Source organism: Emiliania huxleyi, assembly GCF_000372725.1.
Source record: "Emiliania huxleyi CCMP1516 chromosome Unknown EMIHUscaffold_136, whole genome shotgun sequence".
Classification (NCBI taxonomy): Eukaryota; Haptophyta; order Isochrysidales; family Noelaerhabdaceae; genus Emiliania; species Emiliania huxleyi.
In genome coordinates, this window is record NW_005201231.1 from 120,509 (window position 1) to 144,062 (window position 23,554).

General features: G+C 64.7%; 6 protein-coding genes across 6 annotated transcripts; 4 read left to right on the forward strand and 2 right to left on the reverse strand.

The window, feature by feature from the left end:
* Positions 1-3,368: 3,368 nt before the first annotated feature.
* EMIHUDRAFT_227045 (hypothetical protein) lies at positions 3,369-4,163 on the forward strand (the record flags this gene model as incomplete). Its single annotated transcript, XM_005788310.1, has 1 exon — positions 3,369-4,163. One exon carries the CDS (start codon positions 3,369-3,371, stop codon positions 4,161-4,163), a length of 795 nt encoding a protein of 264 aa, XP_005788367.1.
* Positions 4,164-5,328: 1,165 nt separating this feature from the next.
* EMIHUDRAFT_362777 (hypothetical protein) lies at positions 5,329-7,149 on the reverse strand (the record flags this gene model as incomplete). Its single annotated transcript, XM_005788311.1, has 2 exons — positions 5,329-6,496; positions 6,652-7,149. Coding segments are annotated over 2 exons (1,127 nt in total), but the record flags the coding sequence as incomplete, so codon positions are not given.
* Positions 7,150-10,280: 3,131 nt separating this feature from the next.
* Positions 10,281-11,390, forward strand: EMIHUDRAFT_227050 (hypothetical protein; the record flags this gene model as incomplete). The annotated part of the gene is made up of 1 exon (XM_005788312.1): positions 10,281-11,390. One exon carries the CDS (start codon positions 10,281-10,283, stop codon positions 11,388-11,390), a length of 1,110 nt encoding a protein of 369 aa, XP_005788369.1.
* A 490-nt stretch (positions 11,391-11,880) lies between these two features.
* EMIHUDRAFT_227051 (hypothetical protein) lies at positions 11,881-12,592 on the reverse strand (the record flags this gene model as incomplete). Its single annotated transcript, XM_005788313.1, has 3 exons — positions 11,881-11,916; positions 11,987-12,261; positions 12,520-12,592. The coding sequence occupies 3 exons, from the start codon at positions 12,590-12,592 to the stop codon at positions 11,881-11,883; spliced, it is 384 nt and encodes a 127-aa protein (XP_005788370.1).
* A 3,123-nt stretch (positions 12,593-15,715) lies between these two features.
* On the forward strand, positions 15,716-17,195 carry EMIHUDRAFT_440789 (hypothetical protein; the record flags this gene model as incomplete). The annotated part of the gene is made up of 4 exons (XM_005788314.1): positions 15,716-16,071; positions 16,306-16,365; positions 16,637-16,699; positions 16,883-17,195. Coding segments are annotated over 4 exons (587 nt in total), but the record flags the coding sequence as incomplete, so codon positions are not given.
* Positions 17,196-18,726: 1,531 nt separating this feature from the next.
* EMIHUDRAFT_467306 (hypothetical protein) lies at positions 18,727-22,295 on the forward strand (the record flags this gene model as incomplete). The annotated part of the gene is made up of 11 exons (XM_005788315.1): positions 18,727-19,006; positions 19,073-19,302; positions 19,392-19,582; positions 19,650-19,751; positions 20,032-20,322; positions 20,438-20,500; positions 20,770-20,976; positions 21,036-21,119; positions 21,226-21,699; positions 21,797-22,121; positions 22,216-22,295. The coding sequence occupies exons 1-11, from the start codon at positions 18,876-18,878 to the stop codon at positions 22,293-22,295; spliced, it is 2,178 nt and encodes a 725-aa protein (XP_005788372.1). The 5' UTR covers positions 18,727-18,875.
* Between the last annotated feature and the right edge of the window lie 1,259 nt (positions 22,296-23,554).

Below are 23,554 nucleotides of genomic sequence, written 5' to 3' on the forward strand. Positions count from 1 at the left end.
TGGAGAATTTCTCCCCGTTAGCTAGTAGCTCAAAAGAAAAGCTGCTGTCCCCTCAGCCTCCCGCGGCACCATCCACGTGCATATGCCCGAGCCGGCCACCTCCTCCCTCGACGCCTCCCTCGACGCCTCCCTCCGCTCTCGGCGGTCAGACCACGGCGGCGTCCCTGTCGGCGCGCTGCTCGTCCCAAAGCGGAAGCTCACGAGCTGTCGGGCGGCGCTCGAGGCGGCCGTCGGCGACCTGCGGCACGGCACGCGGTCGGATGTGCGGCACGCGCTCGTGGTGGACCGCGTCACGCCGGACATGTTCCTGCTCCACGTTCCTGCCACCGTCGCGGGCGTCCTCGACGATCCGGCCGCCGCGCCGGCAGAGCTGGCCGCCGCCGTGCCTTCCACTGCGCCAGCACGCAGAAACCTCTTGGTCTTGCGCGCAGGCTACGGCTAGGCTGCCTCCCGCGCCTTCGCCCTCGCAGCGGCCGCCGAGGTGCGCCTCGCCTTGGCTGCGGCGAGCGCCGCCTCTGCAACCGCCGCGGCCGCCGCGGCTGCCGCTGCCGCCTCGGCCGCCGCCTCCTCCGCCGCCGCGGCCTCCTCCTCCTCTGCCTCAGCCTCTCGGCGCGCCTCGGCTGCCGCCTCGGCTGCCGCCTCCTCGCCCGCCTCCCCTGTCTCCCCCGCTGTCTCCTCCTCGCTCGCCTCGCCTGCCGCCTCGGCCTCCTCTCCCAACGCCTCCGCCAGCCCCTCGACCGACGTCTCCGCCGTGATGCCGTACCGAATCCGCTCCTCGTGGAGCGTCTCGAGAAGCCTGATCAACCCCTCCCTGTCCAGCTTCGCGGGCTTGGCTGCAGCTGCCCCTGACGGCGCCTCGGGATCCTGCGACGGCCCAGCCGCGCCCGCCCCTCCGCCCTTCTTCTTCTTCTTGCCCTTCTTGCCCTTGCCGCGCTTCTCCGTCTCGACCTCCGCCAGCAGCTCCTCGGCGTGCCGCGCCGCCTCCGCCTCCGCCGCCGCCCGCTCCGCCGCCCGCTCCGCCGCCCCCGCAGCCCACGCCGCCTCCTTCGCCACCGCCTCGGCCGCCGCCTTGGCCGCCGCATGCTCCTCGAGGGCGCGCACGCACTCGGCGTGACCCTTCTCCTTGGCGACCTGCAGCGCTGTGTGTCCAGCCACCGTGCGCGGCTTCGTGTCGGCGCCCGCCCGCAGCAGGCAGTGGAGAGCGGCGGGGTGGTTTGTGTAGGCGGCGATGATCAGTGCGGTGTTGCCGATGCTGCTCTGCAGGTTGATCTCTGCCCCGCACCGCACCACCAGCTCGACCACCCGCCCGTGGCCGTTGAGGGCGGCGAGCATCAGTGCGGTGCGGCCGTCGCTGGTCTGAAGGTCGATCGAGGCGCCACGCTGCAGCAGCACCTCGGCCACCCGCTCGTGGCCTCGGTCGGCGGCCCACAGCAGCGCGGTACTGCCGACGCTGCTCTGCAGGTCGATCGAAGCGCCACGCTGCAGCAGCGCCACGGCCAGCCGCTCGTGGCCGTAGCGGGCGGCGGCCATCAGCAGCGTAATGCCGCTCACACCCTTCGCAGTGAAAGTCACGTCCACCTGCCCGCCGCCGTCGAGCCACGCCAGCACCGCCTCGTCGCCTTGCATAGCCGCCTCCACGACCTCCTCGGGGACGGCGTCCTCGCCCGTTCCGCTCTCCACGCCGCCAGAAGAGGACGCGGCAGTTGATGCTGCCGCTGCCCCCTTGCCCGAGGCGGCATCGCCGTCCGCCCCTGCGCCGCCTGCGCCGATGTCCTCGGGAACAGGCCCGCTGCTGCCGCCCGCGCCGCCCGAAGCGCTGCCTGCCCCCGCGCCGCCCGCCTCGACCGCCGCCGCGTCGCGCCTCTCCGCCACCACCTCGCCCAGAAACGTCTTGACGGCGGCGACGCACTCGGTGTGGCCCTTCTCCTTGGCGGTCTGCAGCGCCGTGTGGCCGTCCGCAGTGCGCAGCGCCATGTCTGCGCCTGCCCGCAGCAGGCATAGCACGAGCTCGGAGTGGCCGTAGTAGGCGGCGTACGTTAGCGCAGTGTGGCCGTCTGGGACCTGAAGGTTGATCTCCGCCCCGTGCCGCAGCAGCAGCTCGACCACGCGCTCGTGGCCGTAGTAGGCAGCGTTCGTGAGCGCAGTGGTGCCGCGAATGCTCTGCAGGTTGACCTCTGCGCCGTGCCGCAGCAGCGTCTCGACCACCTGCACGTGGCCATTGACGGCGGCGGCAATCAGCGCCGTACTGCCGTAGCTGTCTTGCGCGTCGACCCTCGCGCCCTGCTTCAGCAGAACCTCGACCATCTGCTTGTGACCGTGTCCGGCGGCGATCAGCAGGAGCGTCCAGCCACTCACACCGCCACGCACGCACGTCGCATCAACCCGCCCGTCCCCGGCGAGCCACGTCTGCACCACGCCCGCCTTGCCGTTCGCCGCCGCTGTCTCGATCTTTTTCGGCAGCGCGAGCGGCGCAGCCTGTGGCGCCGTTGAAGCGTGTCCGCGCCGGGAGGCGGCTGAGCCAGCCTTCGTTCGGCCGGGCATGCAAACGGGCGGGGTTGCGGGTGCTGAGCGCACCGCGACTCTCTTCTCGGCGGGAACCTGGGGTTGACGTGTCTTTCTCTTTCTTTGTCGGCAGGCATGGGACGCTCGTCGTACAAGCTGTTTCGTCTTCACGCGCCTTCATCTTGACGCGCGAATGTCATGGGTAGACGCCCCGCATCGCCCTAATGATGCGCGGCATGCACACGGCGCTGGTACACTGATACACACACTGATGCATCGTAGCTCAGTCTACTTGAAGTCCTTGTCGGAAATCGTAGAGAGTAAAGGACTTAGTATAACGTCGCTACAATGTGCGCGCTCCACCTTCCATGACAATGTGCGCGGGACAGACAAGGACACAGGAGGAAGGAAGGGTGGCTCCTCTCTCAGAGAGAGAGACGCACACGGGTGAGGGGTGGAACACGTTCACACCGGGACGCCTTATCTCTTACACTCCCCCATTGTCTGCAGAGACAACAAAGGTAAGGCGTCGCGCTGATCAGAGGCGCGAGCTAATGAACGTGGCATGTGACCTTCTGTCTCCCGAGCTCAAGGTAGTAGCCTATCGGAGCGGTCGACTGGATGTCAATTGAACAACATGGAAGAAGCCGATCTAGTAGATCAGCGGACGAGCTTGGCTCGGTGCTTGAGGAAGGTCGTCTTGTCGAGAGCCTTCGTCCAGATATCGGCGCACTGGTCGCTGGTCGACGCACGACGCCGCGCGTAGGGCCCTTAGGGGCCTAGAGAACACAACCGCCTTTTTTCAGGGTCGCTCCTCGTCGCAAACCCTGTCAGCAGACAGACACACACAGAGTCCTCCTACGGGAATGTACGTAAGAGCCAAGTTAGAGAAAGAGAAGCGCGCCGGCGTTCCTGCCGAGTCAGTCTTGCGACAAAAAGCGCCCGTTTCGCGCGAAAAAACCTCGAGACCTCGAGCCTACCTCAACAACTTGTTGTCGCTCTACCATGCTTGGACTTTTCAGCCGGCAGTCGAGGAGATCACCGAGATGGCCACCAGTGCTTCTCCGCAAGAGCACGTCCGCGCCGCCGTTTGCGCCATCCGGACAACCCGCGCTAGAGCCAGCGTCGAAGACCTCGAAGGTATGAAGCTGGAGTCCGCTCTATTGTCGCTATTGATCGCCACCGGTTCCGGTGGTTGGGGTTCCAGCGCCTTCAGGCTCCCGGGTGACCTGCGCCAGCTCGAGGAGCTCCTCCTGCCGCAGTTCCAGAGCCGGCTCGGGGCCGAGCGCGGCCTCCTTGAGGCCATCAGCATGCCTGACGTCGCGTCCTTCCGCAAAGCCGTTCTCGCGTGCACCGACCCCACCGCCGTCGTGACCAGCATCAAAACGCTGCCGACCGAAGATTGCGCCGACGCGTTGCGCCGCGAGGCTGGCAAGGCGGCACGCTATCATCCGACAGACAGCCACCCGCGCGATCAGGTGCGCTTGACATGTGCGGCATGCGGCAAGAAGTGCCAAAGTCCCGCCAGCAACCTCTTCAAGGCGTGTCCCTGCATGCTAGTTGCCTACTGTGGCACGGACTGCCAAGCTGCGCACTGGAAGGCCCACAAGAAGGAGCACTTCCGCACGGTCGGCAGGGGTAGTCTGGCTACCGCGATATAGCGACCCAACTCTTCGACATCGTCCGATGATGGTGCCGCAAAGTCAGCCTTCGGCCGAGTTCATCCTGGGCGGCGAGACTACGTGCATCGTTTGCTTCTCCAACCCAAATTCGCACGTCGCGGGGCCGTGTGGGCACTTGTGCGCTTGCGGCCCCTGCTCCGCCAGGATGGAGTCGTGCCCCATCTGCTTCTGCAGTCCACGAGCTCCGGAGGCGCGGGGAGGTGTCTATAGAATGTAGACCTAGCACAAGAGGGATTTCTTCTGGACCACCCAGGGCTTGACCTAGTCACGCGCGCAGCCCACCGCCTAGACGCCCTCTGCTCTTCACATAAAAACCAATCGTGGGCCGTACTGTTATGTATGTCGTATATGGACGCCGACCCCTATGCATTCGCATCGTGATATGCATCCTTACCGATCTATACCGAGGGCGTATACATTTACGTATTTGCAAAATACGTCGCCCTCCACACCCTCGCGCGTCGCGGCGCGTGAATGCATAACACAGATACATGTACATAAAGGCGAAAACATCGTACGAGGTACGTATTGCATAAGACACGCTATGGACTATGCATTCGCGCGACGTCTAACCCTGCCAATGCATAGGCAGGACACACGGGTGCATATAGGGCCGGTACATAGCAGTACGGCCCACGTCCCATAAAAACACACAACCCCGGACCCAAGACGCTCTTGACACAAACCACCAGTTACTTGTAGCTCTTCACAACCCTGGGGGTGGGGTGGGGGGGGGGGGGGAAGAAAAGTGCGGGAAAACCACACTCGCACACGATAGCCAGCCCGTATAAGATATACAAATTCAAAAGAAAAACGCCGCCTCCCCTCCTGGGAAAGAAAACATATGGCGTACAGCCCTTCGGGCACCTCTGTAGATTCGCAAAACCTCCCCCTGGGAAACGAAGACAGGCGTAGTGTGTGCCCAACCATTGATGCATCTAAATTCTAATACTAAACTCTTGTTCTTGAAATTTACGGCTTTATTGTGAGGATTCTTCTCAAAACTCTTCAAACGAATTTGAGAAGAAAGAAGAAAAACCTTTATCTCCCGTCGAACAACCCGTGCGTGAGACGACGGTCCGGCAAAAAGGAGCTATACCGCCCGCCGCCCCTCCCCCGAGGCGACTCCCTTCACCCACTGTTCATGCGTCGAAGGGCCCGGTCGGCCGCAGCCTCGCCGGGTGCGGCGCGGCGGAGAGGATGGCTTTCGACTCTCGCACGAGCTCGCGGGCGGTGTGCAGCACGCGCGGGCCGACGGGATGGCGCATCGTCGCGCCGGTGCGCTCGGCGCCCACGCACAGCCAGGCGGGGGAGCGCGGCCGCTTGGCGTCGCGGCTTGCGTCGTCCGCCGCCCACGCCACCACCCTCGCAGGAGGGGTGAAGCCGAACGGCGGCGGCTCAGGCTTGGGCGCGAGGCTGCTCGGCGGAAGGGGAGGCGCGCCGGCGGCGGCGGCGGCCCCCCACGCGCAGAGCCGCTGCGGGGGCGGGAAGAGGGAGGGGCTGCCGCCGCCTCTGCGCCACTCCCCCCCCTCCTCTGCTGCTCCCGCGCGGCGTCGCGAGGAGGACGGTGGCGAGCCCGCGTAGGAGCAGCCACCCGCCGCCTCGGGCTCCAGACCATATCTCCCCACATCTCCCCGTATCTCCCCATATCTCCCTGTATCTCCCAGACCGAGCTCCGCCGCCGCCGCTCTCTGCGTCGGCGCCCGCTCCCGCGGCGCTTCCTCCTCCTCCTCCCCGCCGCCCTCTGCCGCGCACTCTGCCCGGCGCTGCCCCAGAGTGCGCGGTCTCAAGCACTCCCCGTGGTGGCGAGGGCCTCTCGCCATAGCGACGGCGTCCGCGGCAGCCAACGCCGCCTCCCTCGCCACCGCCGCCGCCGCCGCCTCGCCCGCCGCCGCCGCCGCGCCTCGCGCCCGCGCCTCCCGCGCCGCAACCTCCTGCCTCTCGTCGAGCAGGTGCCGCCTCCAGGCCGCCGCAGTCACCGGCGGCGAAGAGTCTGGCAGCGACTGCTCTGGCAGCGACTGCTCTGGCAGCGACTGCTCTGGCAGCGACTGCTCTGGCAGCGACTGCTCTGGCAGCGACTGCTCTGGCAGCGACTGCTCTCGCAATGAACGCTCCATCGGAGGCGGCGGAGGCACTTCCGGCGGCGGTCGCACTGGCGGTGGCCGGTCTAACGGCGGCCCCTCCCTCTCCAGTGGCGGTTCCGCGCCGCGGTGCAGACGACGCCGCGGCGGGGGAGGAGGGGGAGGAGGGGCGTGCTGAGGAGCGGGAGCGGGAGGCGCCGGCAGCAAACGCGCGTGCGTGGCGAGCTCGGCCTACACGACACGCTCTGGGACATGTCGTGGACGTGTCCCGGACACTCCGCCCCCATCCTGCATCAGCGCCTCTAGCGCCGCCCTCCAATCTCGGCCAATCTCGGCCAATCTCGGCTAATCTCAGAAGACCTCGGCTAATCTCGGCTAATCTCGACCTCGAGCCGCGTCACAGTGCGGCGCGAGGCGACCAGCTCCCCTTCCAGCAAGTGGACCATCCTCCGCCACTCGCAATCAGAGCGGACGAGCTCATCGCCCAGCCTCGCCGCCTCTGCGGCCCTCTCGACGCAGCCGCGGCAGCGCTCACGTGCGGTCCTTCCAGCCACCCGGCGCGCCGGAGCCGCCGGTGGAGCTGGGGCGGCGGCGCTCGTGGCTGGCGCGGCGACGCACAGGGCGCGCTCGGCCGGCTGCCGGCTCGCGGCGGCGGCCTTTGAGTGCCCCTTGGCGCGAGCGAGCGCGGCGATGGCGGCGCGGTTGACGCGGCGGTCAATGTCGGCTCGGATCGTGGAGCGCAGCGGCGTCGCGTCGGAGGCCGGCCGCTCGGCCGCTGGCGGCTGCCCCACGGTGGCGTAGGAGACGGGCGCAGCGTATGCGGCGAGCTGCGACGCGGCTGCAGGCACCTTGGTTGGCGGCGGCGGCGGCGGCCGAGGCGTCTCAGCTGAGTGTGCCGCACACCCAGGCTGCTGATGCCGCTGCCGCCGCTGCTGCTGCTGCTGCTGCTGCTGCTGCTGTGGTGGCGGCGTTGGCGGCTGCTGTCGCCGCGGCGGCGGGTGCTGCTGCTGTCGCGGCTGCTGCCGCTTCTGTGGCGCGGGAGATGGCGCAGCGGTGGACGAGCGGGACGGAAGGCGGAGCGATGACGCGAGCCCCGGCGGTTGGCCGTGGCGCCTTCGCAGCAGCTCCGTGTATGAGGAGACCTCCATCTACCCGCGGCCCTTAGTACGGCCCCTTCGACCCCTCGCAGCGGAGGCCGCCGTTGGGGCGTCGAAAAGAATTCGAATTCCCAAACTTCTCGCGCGCCGCCTGTGGCGACGCGCAGAACATCAACAACGCTGCGCGCAACATGCGTGTCGCGCACTCATCCATGACCGGTCTCAATGTTCCACCCCCCTGCGCGCGGGCCTTCTAGGCCCGCGGGTAGTCTCCCCCCATCCCCACAGGGCCTCCAGGGCTCGCACCTCAACCTCTCATAGACCAGCGCACAGCGCCATAGGACGTATTCAATAACAGGTCTGTGAAAAGTCTTTCTTCTGGGGATGTGAAAAGTCTCTCTTCATCCGCGAACATCAGCGAGCTCGCCGAAGACCTCGGCCCGACTTTTTCACCGAGAACTAGCTTGGGCAATACTATGCCAACACGGCGCGTGCCCCTGCGCAGGAATTTGCGTAGGTAGGCTCACTCTCTCTCTGGTGCGGGCAGGGCCGGAGCCGTGCGCACCAGTGCCAGTGCCAGTGCCAGTCAGTCCCCAGACTTGCGCAGCAGTCAGCCCCGAGCTGTCTAGCGAGCCGTGCGCAGCAGACACAAAGAGGTGGAGCCGAGCCCCACCCCACTGCACCAATGTACGCGATCGTCGTGTGCGCGACCCTCTCGTTTGCGAGCATGTTTGACTCTTCGCGCAATAATCACCTGGCGACCTACACCTTCACTGGCTCTGGCGTGCGCGTGGTGCTGAGCGGAAGCACGCTCCGCATGGAGATCCCACTTGAGGACGGCACAACGAACGATATTGTTGAATATATCGCAAATCTGGATCAAGGCGATGTCTACGGATACGTAAAGACCAACAAGTTCGTGGAGCGATGGCTGGAGGGCGTCAGTCAGCACGGCATGAAGTTCAACGTCGAAATTCGATTGTCAACCCGGAGAGCCGCAATGAGGTGATGCAGCACGTCAAGCCAATCGGAAAGCTGGTGTACCAGCCATTCGACGATTCAAATCTCAACTGCACCAAGTTCAAGTGTAAGAGCGAAACGAGTGCGCTTCGCACGATCGACTTTGAGCTCAAGGCGGTAGCGCAGACGGCGCTTGTTAGCGAGAATGGGTCAAACCAGCCCTACCTGGTCCTTACTGGATATGTGCCCACTTCTCCACAGTACATTCCGAGCCGCAAGGAGCACGGCCACTTCACAGCCTCGTCTTCGAGCCACCACTCCCACTTTGTGAATCACCCGGCGGCAACAAACGTCGATCAAGACACCAACATATTCCCAAACGTGAAGGGGCACACGGCAGTTATCAAGATTGGGCTGCTAGCCATCCTCGCTGAAATAGTCATCGGAGTATTCGAGGCAGCTTCTGAGGTGGGTGCGGATGTGGGGGCAGCTGCTGCCGATGCGAGCGCTGCGTCAGGTGAACTTGGTGCAGTGGATTTGGTGTCATCGAGCTCCGAGTTTGTCACTGACTTGAGCGAAGCATCTGCGGAAGCCATGACGGATTTGATTGGTGAAGGCTTCGAGGATGCTGTGGAGACTGCATCAGAAAACCTTGGCGAAGCCGTGGGCGAAGAGGCAGATACCGCTGTGGAAAGTGCTGCTGATGATCTCGCCGCAGCGCCCAAAAGCAGTGCCGCGGACCTGCTAAAGGTGTTGGCCAAGCCGCAGTACCTGAAGAACGTGTTTTTGAGGAAGCTGTCGGCGAATCTCAAAACGCTGGTGCGCAACTGTTTCGTTCAGACGACCGCGCAGACGGTGGCAACCGAGGTCGTGGCAGGCGGTATAACGGCCGCGATCAAAATGGCGTGCCCAGCCTGCAGAGGCAGCGATATTACAGGGTTCTGGGTCAGCGAGCTCAAGTCCATTGCGAACGGCGCCACGAACGAGGTACTCATGAAAAACTTGGAGGAATGCGTCGCGCCGACAAGCGCGGCAACGGCCGCCAAGGCGCTAGGGGCTGTTGTCGGACTCGCCACAGCGGTCTGCGTCGACATCGAAACGATGGCGTGCTGCGTCGGGCAGCAAATGGATACGTCCGAGTACTGTGGACCGCTCGCTGCGCTCTTGAGCATTCATAGCCCCGATCCTGACTCTTCATGGTGCAGCCTGTTCCCGCAGTTCGGGCGGGGAAAGTACGTTGCCACGATATATGATGTCCCTTCGGGCTGTACTGGCTACGCATGCCGCAGTTATTTTGTGGGAGAGCTGTCGTCCGACGCGTCCTGCAGCGGCGGTGTTGTGACCTACCCGCAGGGCCAAACGTGGGCGTTCCAAAATAGCAACGACATGTCGGACATCATCTTCTTGACCGACCAAGCCAAGGCGCTGGAGCTGTACCAGCAACCTGCTAACGGCCAAGACGGCTATGGGTACCAGCCGAGCGATTTCGTTGACACACAGGGGAACACCTTCATGATGCAGACCGACGCGATGGAGGCCTACTGGCAATGCATCAACTGCCATGACGAGTGCAGCGGAGAATTCGCAGCGGAGATACCACGAATCACTGGAGCTATGGGGTAGCGGGCGATTGTTTGAGCTTTTGCGGAGACTCCGTGCTCGACAAGAAAATGGCCGGGAACTGCTACACCAACTGTGCGAACGACTTTACTGCGCTGACGACTCCCACCTGTGCGAAATCTCCCCCGCCAACGCCACCGACGTTGGCCGCTGTTTTCACTCCCGAAGACGGAGGAAATTGGGAACCATGAATGGGGAGGACCCATTGCCAGCGGAACCTAGGTCCTTGGACAGATTTCGTGCTCCGCTAGAGAAGGTTTCTGACCTTTCGAGCGTCCTGACAAGAAGAAAAACGCCACCCGGCATCTGCAGCGGCGGACGGGACGGCCCAGATGTGCATGGCGCACAGCGAGTGTCTTGCGAAGCGGTTAGGCGCAACGTGTCTTGCTGCGGCAGACGAGCGCCTCGAGAGAGGACAGCATGGCCCCGGCCCAGCTGTGTCCGCGGGCAAGCAGCCGTGGGAGCGCGTTTGCGTGCGATGCAAAGACAACGGGTTTGCAGTCGATCGGAGCATTGTCCGCCGCGTTCCGCGTGATGAGCTTCTGGCGCTCCGACAAAAGGGTGGATCCAACGACGGCTTTCGCGATGCACCGGCCTGTTATGCGGAGAGATTTCAGTACTTGCTCGTCAATGACAGCGGTGATCTGAGCAAAGCCGAGGGGCGCACCTGGAAGGATGGCCCAAAGCACAAGGACGTGAGCCAAGATGGCGCGCTCGTGATTTTGGTCCCTGGCTCGCCGCCGTTTCCGTCGCGCTGGGAAATTCCCACAGCAGATGACGGCAAGCTAAGGCTCGCCGTGAAGTACAAGACGTTTGTGCCAAAGGGCAGAAGCAACCAACCCACGGCGCTGCAGCCCAACGCTGCTACGCCTACGCAGCACGAGGGGCAGGGGCGCAACGCGCCGCTGACCCTCGACAATGGCTTGACGCCGGATCTGCTGACGGATTTGGACACGACTCTTGCTGCTCGCCCGTCGTTTTCCTCCCTCGCGTCAACCTCCAGCGAAACCCATACCCCGCCGTTTGAGCGCAGCGTAGAGGTGGGAGGCTCGCACAACGGAGCTCACCCCGCGAGAAAGCGGCCGGCTGTAGCGCCCGTGGATGACCTTGCAGCCAGGGCGGTCACGCTTCAGATCTCCGGCTTGGGCGTGGATGAGACGGCCGTGCGCATTCGCGAGCTCCGAGCCCTCGCCGACCACTTGGAAAAGAAGGGTGCCCCGGAGAACCCACAGGCAGCGAGGGAGCTCCAGTCGGAGCTCTCCTTTAAGGCAAAGCTTAGGGACCTTGAGGCGAGGGACTTTGAGCCGGACGGCTTGCAGCTGCGCAGCGCTGGGGCGTCAAGGCGGAGCGAGCGGGGGGAAGCCTCCCCTTCGGCCGCAAAGCAGGAGCCGAGCGACGAGTCGAGTGACGAGGAAGAGGCGATAGTGTACAGGAGCACCCGCAGGTAGGGCGGGGACACAGCATGTACACACGTTCGTAGCAGGCTCTCTGCGGCAAGTTGCGGGCATCACCAGCTGGCCACAGCATCCCAAGAGTAGCCAGTCCTGAAGTCATGCTGACTAGCAGCTGCCCTCTCGCACCCAACCTTGTGCGTTGTGGCGGTGCCACGTGAGAGCGTGTGTGACCGTTTCTAATTATCAAACGCTATGACACGCTCTCACGGGTGGGGAGGCCCTAAAACACCCCTCCACCCCTCCACACACACACACACACACACACACACACACACACACACACACACACACACACACACACACACCGCTCACCCACGCGCACCGGGCCTTGCACTTTAAATGCCGTGGGGCTCCTGTCGTTAGACGTGGAGACGCGAGGGTTGCCCCCGCCCTTGCCCCACCACCTGCACCTCTCGTGTGGTGTGGAGAAGTTTACCTTACCTTACCTTACCTTACCTCCTGTCGACGAACGGCTTTAAACACGTTAACGTACACTAAAGGTGACGCCGCCCCTCTTGCGCTAGCCGAGACCCATGCCCGCTCCTCAGACCAGACCGAGAAGGCTGCGCGGGCTGTTGATTGGCCGACACCTGCGCCGCCCGCACCGCCCGCGTGCGCTGCCGCTTCGCATTGACGCGCTTCTGGCGCCAGAGTACGCTGTTGCTATGCGCGTTGCAGTGCGCAGGGGCGTCGCCCCCCCGCCAATGGCGGCACTCGGACACGCGCGCGTCGCAGATAAGGCAGTAGCAGTTGGGGCAAGTCGCCTCGTTGCCGTCGACAGGCGCCGCGATCGGCCTCTCGGCCGCATGGAAGGGGTGGAGCGGGCAGAGCGCACGCTGGTGCGGTAGGTGCTCGGCCAGCAAGCCTGTGCAGTGCAGAGCAAAGGAAGTGAGAGATCAAGCTCGCGGTGACTAGCAATGAAAGCCAAAGGTCTAGAGTGCGCCTGCAACGGCAGAGATCTGCACGTCGCCGCCTTCGAGAGAAGGAGCGACAGCGGCGGAGCGTTGAAGCGGCGGCGCCACCTCCTCCACCTCATCCTCGCTCATCGCCTCCGCCTCCTTCTCCGCCACTGCCTCCTCTGCCTCCGACTCCTCCTGCTCCACCTCCACCTCCACCTCATCACTGTCGTCTCCCGTCGCCCACTGGTCTCGCCTGTTGGACCTTTTGAAGCTCTGCTGCTCTGCTGAGGTGGGCATCGACGCCTCCTCCACCTCCGCCGCCTCCTCCACCTCCGCCTCCACCTTGTCCTCTCCCCCCGCCGCCCCTGGCTGCTGCTGGGCGACTGATGTGTCGGGCGGCGAGGGTGCGGCGTCGATCGAGGAGGATGGCAGATCGCCGGCTGGATGGCACTGCTGCGCAGTCAACTCTGTCGACGCACTCTGGTTTGCACGAAGCTGCTCTCCGATGGCACCCTGCTGCGCAACGTGCTCGTCAGCACCCGCGACATCGAGCTGCATTCGCGACATCTCCGCGCTACCCTCGTTGCCCGCTCCACCGCCGATGGCATCGAGGGCATCGAGGGCAGTGACGGCTAGGGCGGCGGGTAGGGCGGGGGTGGAGTATTCGGGGGCGGAGGGGCCGGCGGCGTTGAAGATGGCGCCGGCGATGGCGCTGTTGCTGAAGGGGACGGGAAGGGCCGGACTCGAGGTCGTGCCGTTGTCGGGTTCGGAGTCTGGCAAGGAGCTGCGGATGCATGCAAGCTGCTCTGCGTCCATATTCGGGAGAGCTGCTAGGAAACCAGCGAAGTGCTGCGGCTGCGTCCAATCGCACCCCACCTCAGGCGGGTACTCCACCACGGCTTCCACCACGGGCGGTGGCGGCGCCGCACTTTTGCGGCAGCCCGTTGCGTGGACTCGGAGCTTGTCCGTTGAAGTAAAGCGCTCGATGGGCTTGCTGTTCCGACGCGGGCGCAGGAGGCCCGGGTCGGGGGACGCCCCTCCTGCACCGACGGTCTGGAGCATAGTCGAACGGACGACTTCGACGACGGACGCGAAGCGCCACCTCGTTCCCCGTTGCGGGCACGTTCAGAAGAGAAAAAGAAGTTTGCCAGAGGTGGGGGAAGACGCCCCGGAGTGAAAGTTGGGAGACCTCGAAGAGGGGTCCGGTGTGGTGAGGTGCCGGGTGTGGATGGGCGTCGAGTCCGTGTCGAGTGTTTACTAGCTCCGAGTAGAGGGGGCGTTCTGCTGCTAGGGGAAACCTGGAGCGCGGAGCTAACCCTCGGAGACCCGTGTTTACTTTAAGGCCCTTGCCCTGCGAATGCGCACCCCCCCCTAGCTAGGGGTCAGGGCTCTCTAGCCCGTAGCCCGATGCCGATCATCCGGCTCGCTGGGTGCGCTTCTCAGCTCCCCGGCCCTGGATGTGAGGTTGATGACTGCACTCCAAGTGCTCCAAGTTTCGCGCGCGGTTCTTTCTTTGCCGCTGCAATCTGCCGACTCTGTGAACCCCTGCGGGTTCTGTTCACAGCACAGCTGTGGAAGCGGCTGCGCAGCTGTGTCCATCTTTTAGCTTGACTTCTCTCTCTCTCTCTCTCTCTCTCTCTCTCTCTCTCTCTCTCTCTCTCTCTCTCTCTCTCTCTCTCTCTCTCTCTCTCTCTCTCTCTCTCTCTCTCTCTCTCTCTCTCCACGAAAGAATGAAGAAGGGGCCGGCGACTAGCAATGAAAGCCAAAGGTCTAGAGTGCGCCTGCAACGGCAGAGATCTGCACCGCGTCGCCGCCTTCGAGAGAAGGAGCGACAGCGGCGGAGCGTTGAAGCGGCGGCGCCACCTCCTCCACCTCATCCTCGCTCATCGCCTCCGCCTCCTTCTCCGCCACTGCCTCCTCTGCCTCCGACTCCTCCTGCTCCACCTCCACCTCCACCTCATCACTGTCGTCTCCCGTCGCCCACTGGTCTCGCCTGTTGGACCTTTTGAAGCTCTGCTGCTCTGCTGAGGTGGGCATCGACTCTCCGCCGCCTCCTCCACCTCCGCCTCCACCTTGTCCTCTCCCCCCGCCGCCCCTGGCTGCTGCTGGGCGACTGATGTGTCGGGCGGCGAGGGTGCGGCGTCGATCGAGGAGGATGGCAGATCGCCACCGCCACTACTGCAGCTACCACTGCTGCCACCGCCGCCGCCGCTGCTGCCACCGCCGCCGCCCCTGCCTTGCTTTGCCTCCCGCGCCTTGTCAGTGAGGACCCGCGCCCGTTTGCCTGCTCCACGGGTTTGATCAGAGGCACCAGGGGCATCGGCACAGGCGGCAGCGGAGGGGCTGAGGGAAAGGCGGAAGGTGGGAGCAGTGGCGGGTAGGGCGGGGGCGGAGGAGTCGGCGGCGGAGGAGTTGGCGGCGGCGGTGGAGATGGCGTCGACGATGGTGCTGAAGGGGGTGTGAAGCGCGTGATTCGAGGTTGCGACGTTGATGGTGAGTTCGTTGTTGGTGACGAGGGCGTTTCGCGACCGGCGGCTCCCTTCTTTCGGCGGGCCGGCTCGCTTGCTGTAGACAACCCACAACTCGGCACGTAATTTCCGGACCTGGTCGTGTTCGTCTCGCAAGGTTCGTGGAAAGAACTGTGGCATCTCCCGCTCGTCAGGGTAGCTCACGTACTCCGCCCAGTCGTTTTGCGCCTTTATCCAGTCGTCCGGTCGGCCGGGAAAGGCCTGCTTCTCGGGACGCTCCATTGTGGCAGCGTTGGATATGTGAGCGCCGAGAGAGAGGGGGCTCGCAAAGGAGAGTGGCGGCCCGCGAGCGTCCTCCGCGTCCACTGCGTGAGCTTGGTCCACTGGGACTGGCTCGGGCTCTGGCTCAGATCGGAGGTCGACCGCACTGGCGGCATCGGCGAGCCCGCTCCCGCTCGCAACATCTGTTGCCATCTCAACTCAAGCGGACGCAGTCCACCGCGGCGCAGAACATCCTTGCGGTAGCTCTTCATGCCCTCCGTTCGGACGGTGTGGCTCGAGTCCACGATGGTCACTTCTGTGGCCAGCTGCCCGCATAACATGACGTCCCACACGAGCTGCCAGTCCTCTTGCAGCGTCCAAGGAGGCCCGCCGCTCGTGCCCTTGCGTCTTTGGTTGGCGTCCCGGCGATACGCAGTAAGCCACGCGAGCGCCTCCTCTGAGGTGCGTTTCACAGCGTCAGCCGCAGCAGCCGACATCGCGCGGGCCACGTGTCTGCCGCCGGCAGTTGCAATTGATCCACAGAATCAAAAGCAGCGTCCGGCGCGGAAGCGGCTGCGAGGTTTTTCAGAACAAAGCAAGCTCGGCACCCTACCCAAATAGACCCGAATCCGGTACTTTCTCGGCAAGTTCCCATTTTGTGTGGGCAGCCTCCCTCGCTCCTCGCCCTCATACATGCTCGCTCTCGCCAGCACCAGCTTCGTCGGCTTCGCGCCTCTCTCCGCGCCTGCGTCCCGCTCGGGCGCGGTCCGCGCGCGGCCAGCTGTGGCTGGCCTCCTCGACGGCGTCAAGGATGCGTTTGGCGGCGGCGACAAGCCGCTTGTTGCGGCGGACCGTGTGACGCCCTTCGACCGGTGGCTGGGCCTGGACAAGGACCTCGAGGCGGAGCTCAACGACGGCGTCGATCAGGACGTGACGTACGTCGACCCCTCCGACGCGAGCAACTATGTCTCGCTCTCACTCGTCAAGCCGATGGGGATCGCTTTTGTCGAGAACGAGGGCGGGTGCGGCGGCGTGTTTGTCGACGAGGCGCGTGGGGCCGCTCCGACTCTGCCGCCGCCCCACACACCGCTCCCCCCCCCCCCCCGCTGCCGCCGCACTCTCGGCGGTCTTTTCTCACCCGGCTCGCCTCGCCCACCGCCCCTGCTGCCGCCTCTGCCACCGCCTTTGCCGCCTTTGCCGCCGCCGCCGCCGCCTTTGCCGCCTCCGCCGCCGCCGCCTGCTCGATGCCCAGTGGCCAACCGTCGCCATCCCGCCGCCCAGGTGCTTGACTCTGGCTCCGCCGCCTCTGCGAGTCCGGTGCTTGCGCGCGGCGATCAGCTGGTGCGCTCCTCCGCCTCCTCCTCCTCTCCTGCCTGCCTCGCCTGCTCCTCCTCCTCGCCCGCGCCGCCTCTGCTTCCGCCTCCTCCTCCTCGCCCTTCTCCGCCTGCTCCTCCACCACCTCCTCCTCATCGCTCTGCCTGCGTGTCTTGTCGCACCGTCTCCATCTCCCTCCCTGCCGACCCTCCCCGCTGCCCTCACCGCCGCCATCTACCGCCGCCCTCCCCTCCACCCTCCCCTCCACCCACCCCTCCCCCCTCCCCGCCGCCCGCAGGTCGCCGTCGGCAGCACGCTCGTGCTGGGATGGGAGTTCGACGCGACGCTAGATGCCATCAAGGTCTGCTGAGATCCCGCCGAGATCCCGTCGAGATCTCGCCGAGATCTAGATGTCGCTGAGGCCGGTCTTGTCCACATCTGCGGGACGGCGCCTCATCGCATCGGTGCCGCGGGCAGGCTAGCGACGACAGCCCCAAGCTCGTACTCTCTCGGGTAGTCTCACCGCCCCGCCGCCGCTGGCCAGGCGAGCGATGACAGTGCGACCAAGCTCGTCCTCTTCCGAGGGCCGACCTCCTTCCTGTACGGCCCGACCAAGGCCAGCGAGGAGTGGTACCAGGAGAACCTCCTGTGAGGTGTGAGCGTGTGCGGAGCTCCGGCGGGGAACTGCGAGCGCCGGCGCGCTGTGTGGAGCGCCGCAGGCGCAGCGCCGAGAGAAGATGGACGTGAGTAAATTACTGTGAGGCCCCGGGGCGCCGTGGATCGCACCGCGCGCCATGCATGTGTGGTTAGCAAGTTGGGTCCTCATGCATGCAAACAGCCGCATCGCACATCGTTCATCGGCGCGGACGATTCATGGGGGGATATGGTCGCCTCACGCCAAAAAGGCCCGGCAGAAGGCGAACAAGGCGGAGAGGAAGGCTGCGGCGGCGGCCGCGAGCGAGGCCGAGCGTGCGGACTACCCGCACGCGCAGCTGCGCGAGAACGTCGAGTTCGTGATGGAGGGCTTGGGGGCTGCGGCGCAGGCGGCGCGCAACCCCAGCGGGTCCAATATTCAGGTCGCCTACTCGCTGCCTCCCGAGGGGGGCAGCGGGTTCGGCGACCTGGTGTACGCCACGGTCCCTCTGGGCTCCGTGGCGACGAAGGTCGCCCGGGACTGGCTCGCCAACGAGCTCTACGAGCCGTCCCGGAGCGGCAAAATTGATGCGGCCTGCAGGGACCGAAAGGTCGCCGACCTGATCACGGCTGCCGGCGCCTCGGCGCCGGCCGACGCCGTGTTCGGCGGCAGGTTCGCGACGGGCGAGGCGCCCCGCCCGACGACCCCCGCCTCCGAGGCGGACGAGGGGGACGGCGTCGGCGGCGATGGCGGGACCGGCATCGAGCACTTTGACCTTTTCGAGCCGGACCCCACCACCCCCATGGAGGATCTCTGAGGTCCTCCCCAGTCTCACCCCACCTTACCTCTGCCCCCCCCTCCCCCCATCCCTCTGCCTCCCATAGGGCAGGATAGCACTAGCATATGCGCCTAGTGCGCACTGGGCCCACATAGATGTGACCCGCCCACTCGAGTGCGGCGCCCAGATGCTAGTGCTTGAGAGGACACCACAAACGCGGCACGGCCCGTTTTGGATGTCTGCGGAGATTCTGTCTTAGCACACACAGTGAGTCATTCGGAGTCATTCGATGGCCAGAGTGCGATTGTGTGTGTGCGGGAGTTGGTTTGTCGGGAGGGAGGGGCAGGCTGCTCACCCACGTGCACCGGGCCAGTGCTTGCACTTTGAATGCCGTGGGGCTCCTGCCCGTGTCCGGGTGTGGAGATGCGAGGGTCGCCCCCCCTTGCCCCACCACTTTGTGTGTGTGGAGAAATTTACCTTACCTTACCTTACCTTACCTCACGCCTCCATCGGCATCGCGCGGCTCACGCTCCGCGTGGAACGCTAATCGGTAAGTGCTGCGGCGTGCGTTTTGACTCCGCACCAGCTCCGCACACACCGCGTTCGCGTAAACTTGTCCTAACTCCTATGATTTTTTTCAGTGTACGTACTTTTAGCTTACAACAAAACAAAACAAAGTAGCTTACTAGAAAAGGGAGAGGGAAGCCCGTGTTCTCTAGGCCCCTAAGGGCCCTACGCCGGGCAGCGAGTAGACAAAAGTTGTTATCAACAGAGTTGAGAAGACAGATCTGAGCGCTCGCGATGGACAGCGGCGTGACGCCGCCAGCCTCGAAAAGGAGCCGGGCGCACTCAATCTGCCCTGCCTGGCTCGCGAAGCAAAATACAGCGCGGAAGCGCCGCCGCCATTCGTCGCCCCGCCCTCGAGCAGCAGCCGCACCGCCTCGGCCCATGCCTCCCATGCCTCCCATGCCTCCCAAGCCCACCCTGCTCCGCCCGAGCCCGGAGTACCTCGCTAAGAAGCGCAGCGAAGAGGGTAAGGCCAAAAAGGCTGCGATCCAGCCGCGAGACGACTCGGTCGACGTCGCTCTCTGTGTCACCGGCGGCGGGTTGGTGCCGCCCGCTGAGATGCTGGGCGTCTTTCGAGGCTTTGCAAAGAAGGAGGTGGAGCAGCGCCGACCCGATGCATGCTCGAAGAACGCGCTCGACAACTTCGACATCATCTCTGGCGCTTCGGGTGGCTATCTCGCGTCCACCATGCACGCTACTGCTGCCTCCACCGCCATCGCCCATAAACGGTCGTCACTCCACCTTGCCGCGAGTAGGTACTGCTACTCCCAGTGCGACCCGGCCAAATATCTCGAGACTTCCCGCGTGACGCGCCCCTGCGAGATCACGCCCGCCTGCATGGAGCGGCTCGAGCCGGTGAGCAAGGAGTACGGCTCGTATGGAAGCATCCTGCACCAGCCCGGCCTGTGCTGCGCGGGCACCGAGGCGTGCCAGTCGCAGTGCTGCTTCCCCGACGTCTTCTGGCTCTGCATGGCGGGCATCCTGGGCGCGCCTCTCTTGCGAATCGCACTCTCATCTTTCCCCCTCGCACAGAGAGGGGGGCAGACTGCCCACACCCGTCCCTCGCCCCCACAGGCTTTCCGTACCGCATCCTCACTTGCGGAAAGTGCCCGTTCCGCGCGCGCTGGCCCCTCGCCTGCGGCGACCCGGCCATCTTCATCGAGTTCATGTGGCACACCCTTCTCGACCCCATCGGCATCAAAAAGGGCATGTACACGGCAGCCAGCGAGGCGCCCGCGCAAACCCTCACCCTCGCCTCACGACGTGTGCGTAGCTGACCCATCCTCGTAGACGCTGACCCCGCCTCGTGCCCCCCGTGCTCGTCCGCCGCAGGAGGAGGCCACGCTCCTCGCCGCCGCCGAGGTGGGGAGCGAGAAGAAGGAATACGTCTGGCCGCGGAAGGAGTCGCCGACGCCCGTGGGCATCTCGACCATGGTGCAGCATCGCATGCGGGGGAGAGGGGAGGGGGGGCACAGCGAGGAGGGGCTGATGACGGGGCCTCTGCTCGTGTAGGCCTCACTGAGCAATGTGAGCCCCTACCAGTACACCGGCCCGTTGTACACTTGGCTCGTCAAGGCGCCCCGTCCGAGAGGAGACTGGGAGCAGCCTCCACCACACTCATGCACTCGCTGCTTTGTTGGCCGCCGCTCGAGGCACACGCCCCCCCCCACCAACCCTTCACCCCACCACCCACCACCCTTGCATCTGCCTTTAGGCGTGGAACGAGTCTGTAGAGATCTCAAAGAAGATGGCGAAAAACAACGACCCGTTTGTGCCCAAGCGCCCCCTCGAGGCAGGCCAGCAGCGGCAAGAGGCCAACCCGACTGCGCTCGTGGACTTGAATTCGCGGGATCCGGACCTGCTGTCTGCTGATTACGAGCTCCAGCTGGGCGAGGGCGTCAAGCAGGCCCTTGACTTCCAGTGGGGCACGACAGGGATCAGCGAGTACAAGGAGTACAAGTTTGCACAGCCCGGCAACGCGCTCGGAATCTCCGTCGTGCCGTTTGTGTGGAGCCGTAGATGCCAGGACACACACGATGACGCACGCGGGGAAGCAGGTCCCAATCGCTCCTCAGCGACCCTCTGCCGCCCGTCTCGTCACTTTGCCGCCCCCGCCGCAGGTCTTCACCCCGGGCTCTGTCGAGACCAAGTACACTGCGGTGAACAAGGACGGCAGCAGCAAGGTCGTCATCCCGCCCGTGGGGATGTGGATGATCTGCGGCGGCCCCCGTGGGCAAAACAATTGGTTTAAAGAGGCATTTTTGGGGGGGGGGGAACTTCGGGGGGGGGGGGGATTTTTCCCCCTCCCCCTAAAAGACCTTTGGGCCCCTTTTTTTTAAAAATTTTTTTACGGCCCCCCCCCCCGGGGGGTTTTCCCCCCCCCCCCCCCCCCGGTGGGTTTTTTTTTGGGGCCCCCCCCCCCCCCCCCCCCCCCGACTGCCCCCCCCTGCAGAACGAGGACTTCGTGCTCGCGCCTGACTTTGTCCCGTACGGCCACTCGCCTGGCGCGCCTCACCTCTCGCCTGAGACCACGATCGGCATGGGCGGCGACGCATTCGGTATTCCCGCGGTGGTCTTGCCGGGCCTCTGCTGCGGCCTCTGCCCCTGCGTCGGCAGCCTCTTCTGCTGCCCCCTGCGCGAGTTCGACGCGCGCCGCTCAGTACCGAAAGGGGGGGGGGGGTATACGCTGTCTGCTCAGGAGCGTCCCGGCATGAACAGGTGTCGCTCAAGATCCGCACAAATCCGGCCGACGCCTCCGAGACTGTCCTCTTCTCGGACGGCGGACTGCTCGACAACACGGCGGTCACCTCCGCCGTCGCCAAGGGGGCGAGCAAGGCGAGCTGATGGGAGGCGCTCTCGCCGCTTGCAGCGCGAGCATTCGACTGCCGCCCCCCTGCCTCCGCCGCAGGTGGTCTCCATCCTCACAAACATCAGCGCGCCCTACGTGAAAGACTTCTTCAATGACCAAAGAAAGGTCATCAAGCCCGAGTTGGCCGCCCTCTTTGGCATCGTGTACCAAGAGCCGCCGGCCGCTCTCAAGTATGGCGCGATAGCCCCCCCCTCCAACGGGCTCACCCCGCAGCTCTGCCACGGGTTGCGCAACACCTGTTCGTACTACCTAAACACGTCGGCGACGGACTGCTTCGGGCTCGGAAACGTCGTCGATGCGGGGGTTGCGCCGTTCTACCTCCTGGCCCACATCTTCGACAACACGGCCGGGGCCTTTGACGTCGACGCGATGCTGCCGATCGTCAACAAGCTCCCGAAGAGCGGCAAGCCCTACACCAGAGTCGATCTCGAGGCGATGACGCCCTACAAGTTGCTCGTCACGCAGTTCGATGACCGCCACAAGTGCGGCAAGGCCATCGCTGGCACCCTCAAGGTACCTCGCCCCGCCTCGCTCCCGCCCTTTGCTTTACCCCTATCTATCCCTCTGCGCGCCCAGCCCCCCGCCACCAAACCCCTTTCAGGGCCTAAAGGTGCTCGACAACCCGTACTTCGGGACCAAGAAAGACCAGAAGGACGTCGACCTCACGGTGGTCGTGCTCGATCAGCCTAAGAACTGGAAGGACGAGGTCAACGCGAACCCGCAGCTCAACCCAGGGCATGCCTCCGGCGTGGACCTCTTCACGCAAACGGATCTCCTCCAGCTCCTTTGCTGCCCGGGCCACGAGGCCTCCTTCGGCTCGACCTCGTGCTTTAACTTCAAGGCCTACAAAACGTGCTGCATCAAAACCGACCCCTTCCCGTACTACCTCGAGGCCTTCCCCGTGCGGAACTACTCGAAGCCGACGCTCAACCTCTGTGGCTACATGGGCGCGCCCTAGCACGCGCCCCACACACTAGCACACGCCCTAGCACACACCCACATACGTCACCCGCGCGCTCCCGCGAGCAGGCGACTGGATCGTCGATGACGCGTGGGACCTGCTGAAGGACACCTTCGAGGCGCCCGGCGCCCCGTCGACCTCCGCGTGAGAGGTCGCGGCACGGCTTGCTTCGACGCCTATAACCGCTCCAGGCCGAATGAGTCTGGTGGCCACACCTTGACTTTGCCTACGTGCCGGTCTATGACATGTTCTCGTCTGATGTGCTGCTGATTTGTGCCATGTCGCATGTGCGGGGACCGCGACGCAGGGGTGTGGGGGCACACGTCTCCCGTCCCAGCGAGCTAGGATCTCCGCTTTTTCTCCCCTTGCTAGTCATCCGCCCGCGCCGCGCGCCACCTATGGACGACAAGTGCAGCTGGTCGACGCCTCGCCTGAAGTCGGGTGATGCTGGGCTCGCGCACTGCTTACTGTAAGCCATAGCCCCGTACTAACAGCTTTTCCGCACACCATATCCGGTATTCCGCGCCGCAAAGCCGTACACATGGACACAGCTCAGCAAGGGTTTGTGTGTACGATAGGGACCTTGACCTGTCGCATCATTCACACATTGTGCCTGCTCGGTGCTGCCAGTGACGGCAAAGCAATGAATCACTGACTGCAGACTGGGTGGGACGTCGCTCAGACAGACAGACCTCAGAGGACCGCAGTGCCTCGACCACCTCTCTCTTTGCCTGCGTTCGCGCGTTCGCTTCATCGAGGGGTCGTGGTTGCAGCATCTGTACTCCTGTACGGCTTTACCAGCTCCAGCGAGCTGCCCTCTACTTGTACACACACACGATATGCACAGGTCTGGTTCATGCATTTTACCGTACGTACTTGATAAAGTACGGGCTACGGCCCAGTGGTCGGGCCACCACAGTTTCAGATCTGCTCCTCAAGATAGCGCCGCAATCTTTTGATCTCGGGTTTCTTGAGTCCGAGCTTGCCGAGGTCTACGTCGTCGGCCTCTCTGAGGTCAGTCAGCTCAGAATATCCGGCATCGTGCAGCACACTCGCATACGCGGTGAGCTTAGCCTCCTCGAGAAGCGCCGCCATTGCACGCCCTCGAGGAGAGCTCATCGGGGAGGCGTGCACCGTTGACGCGGACTCGGCCGCGGAAGTCGACATGGAGGAGCCCATTGAGCCCGCCTCGCCGGTGGCAGCGGCCGAAGCGAAGGGGGACGAGCCGTCAGTTCGAAGCGACTCTTCGATGCCGTGCGCCAGGTTGCGATGTTCAGCCGCCTGCGACCGTGCTTCCGACGCCTCGATCGCCTGCGCCAGCCCCTGCTGCGCCGTCGGGAAAGGAGCCTCGATAGACGCCGTCCGCGCCATCCGCGCATCTGCCTCCGCCAACGCTGCTGTTGCCGC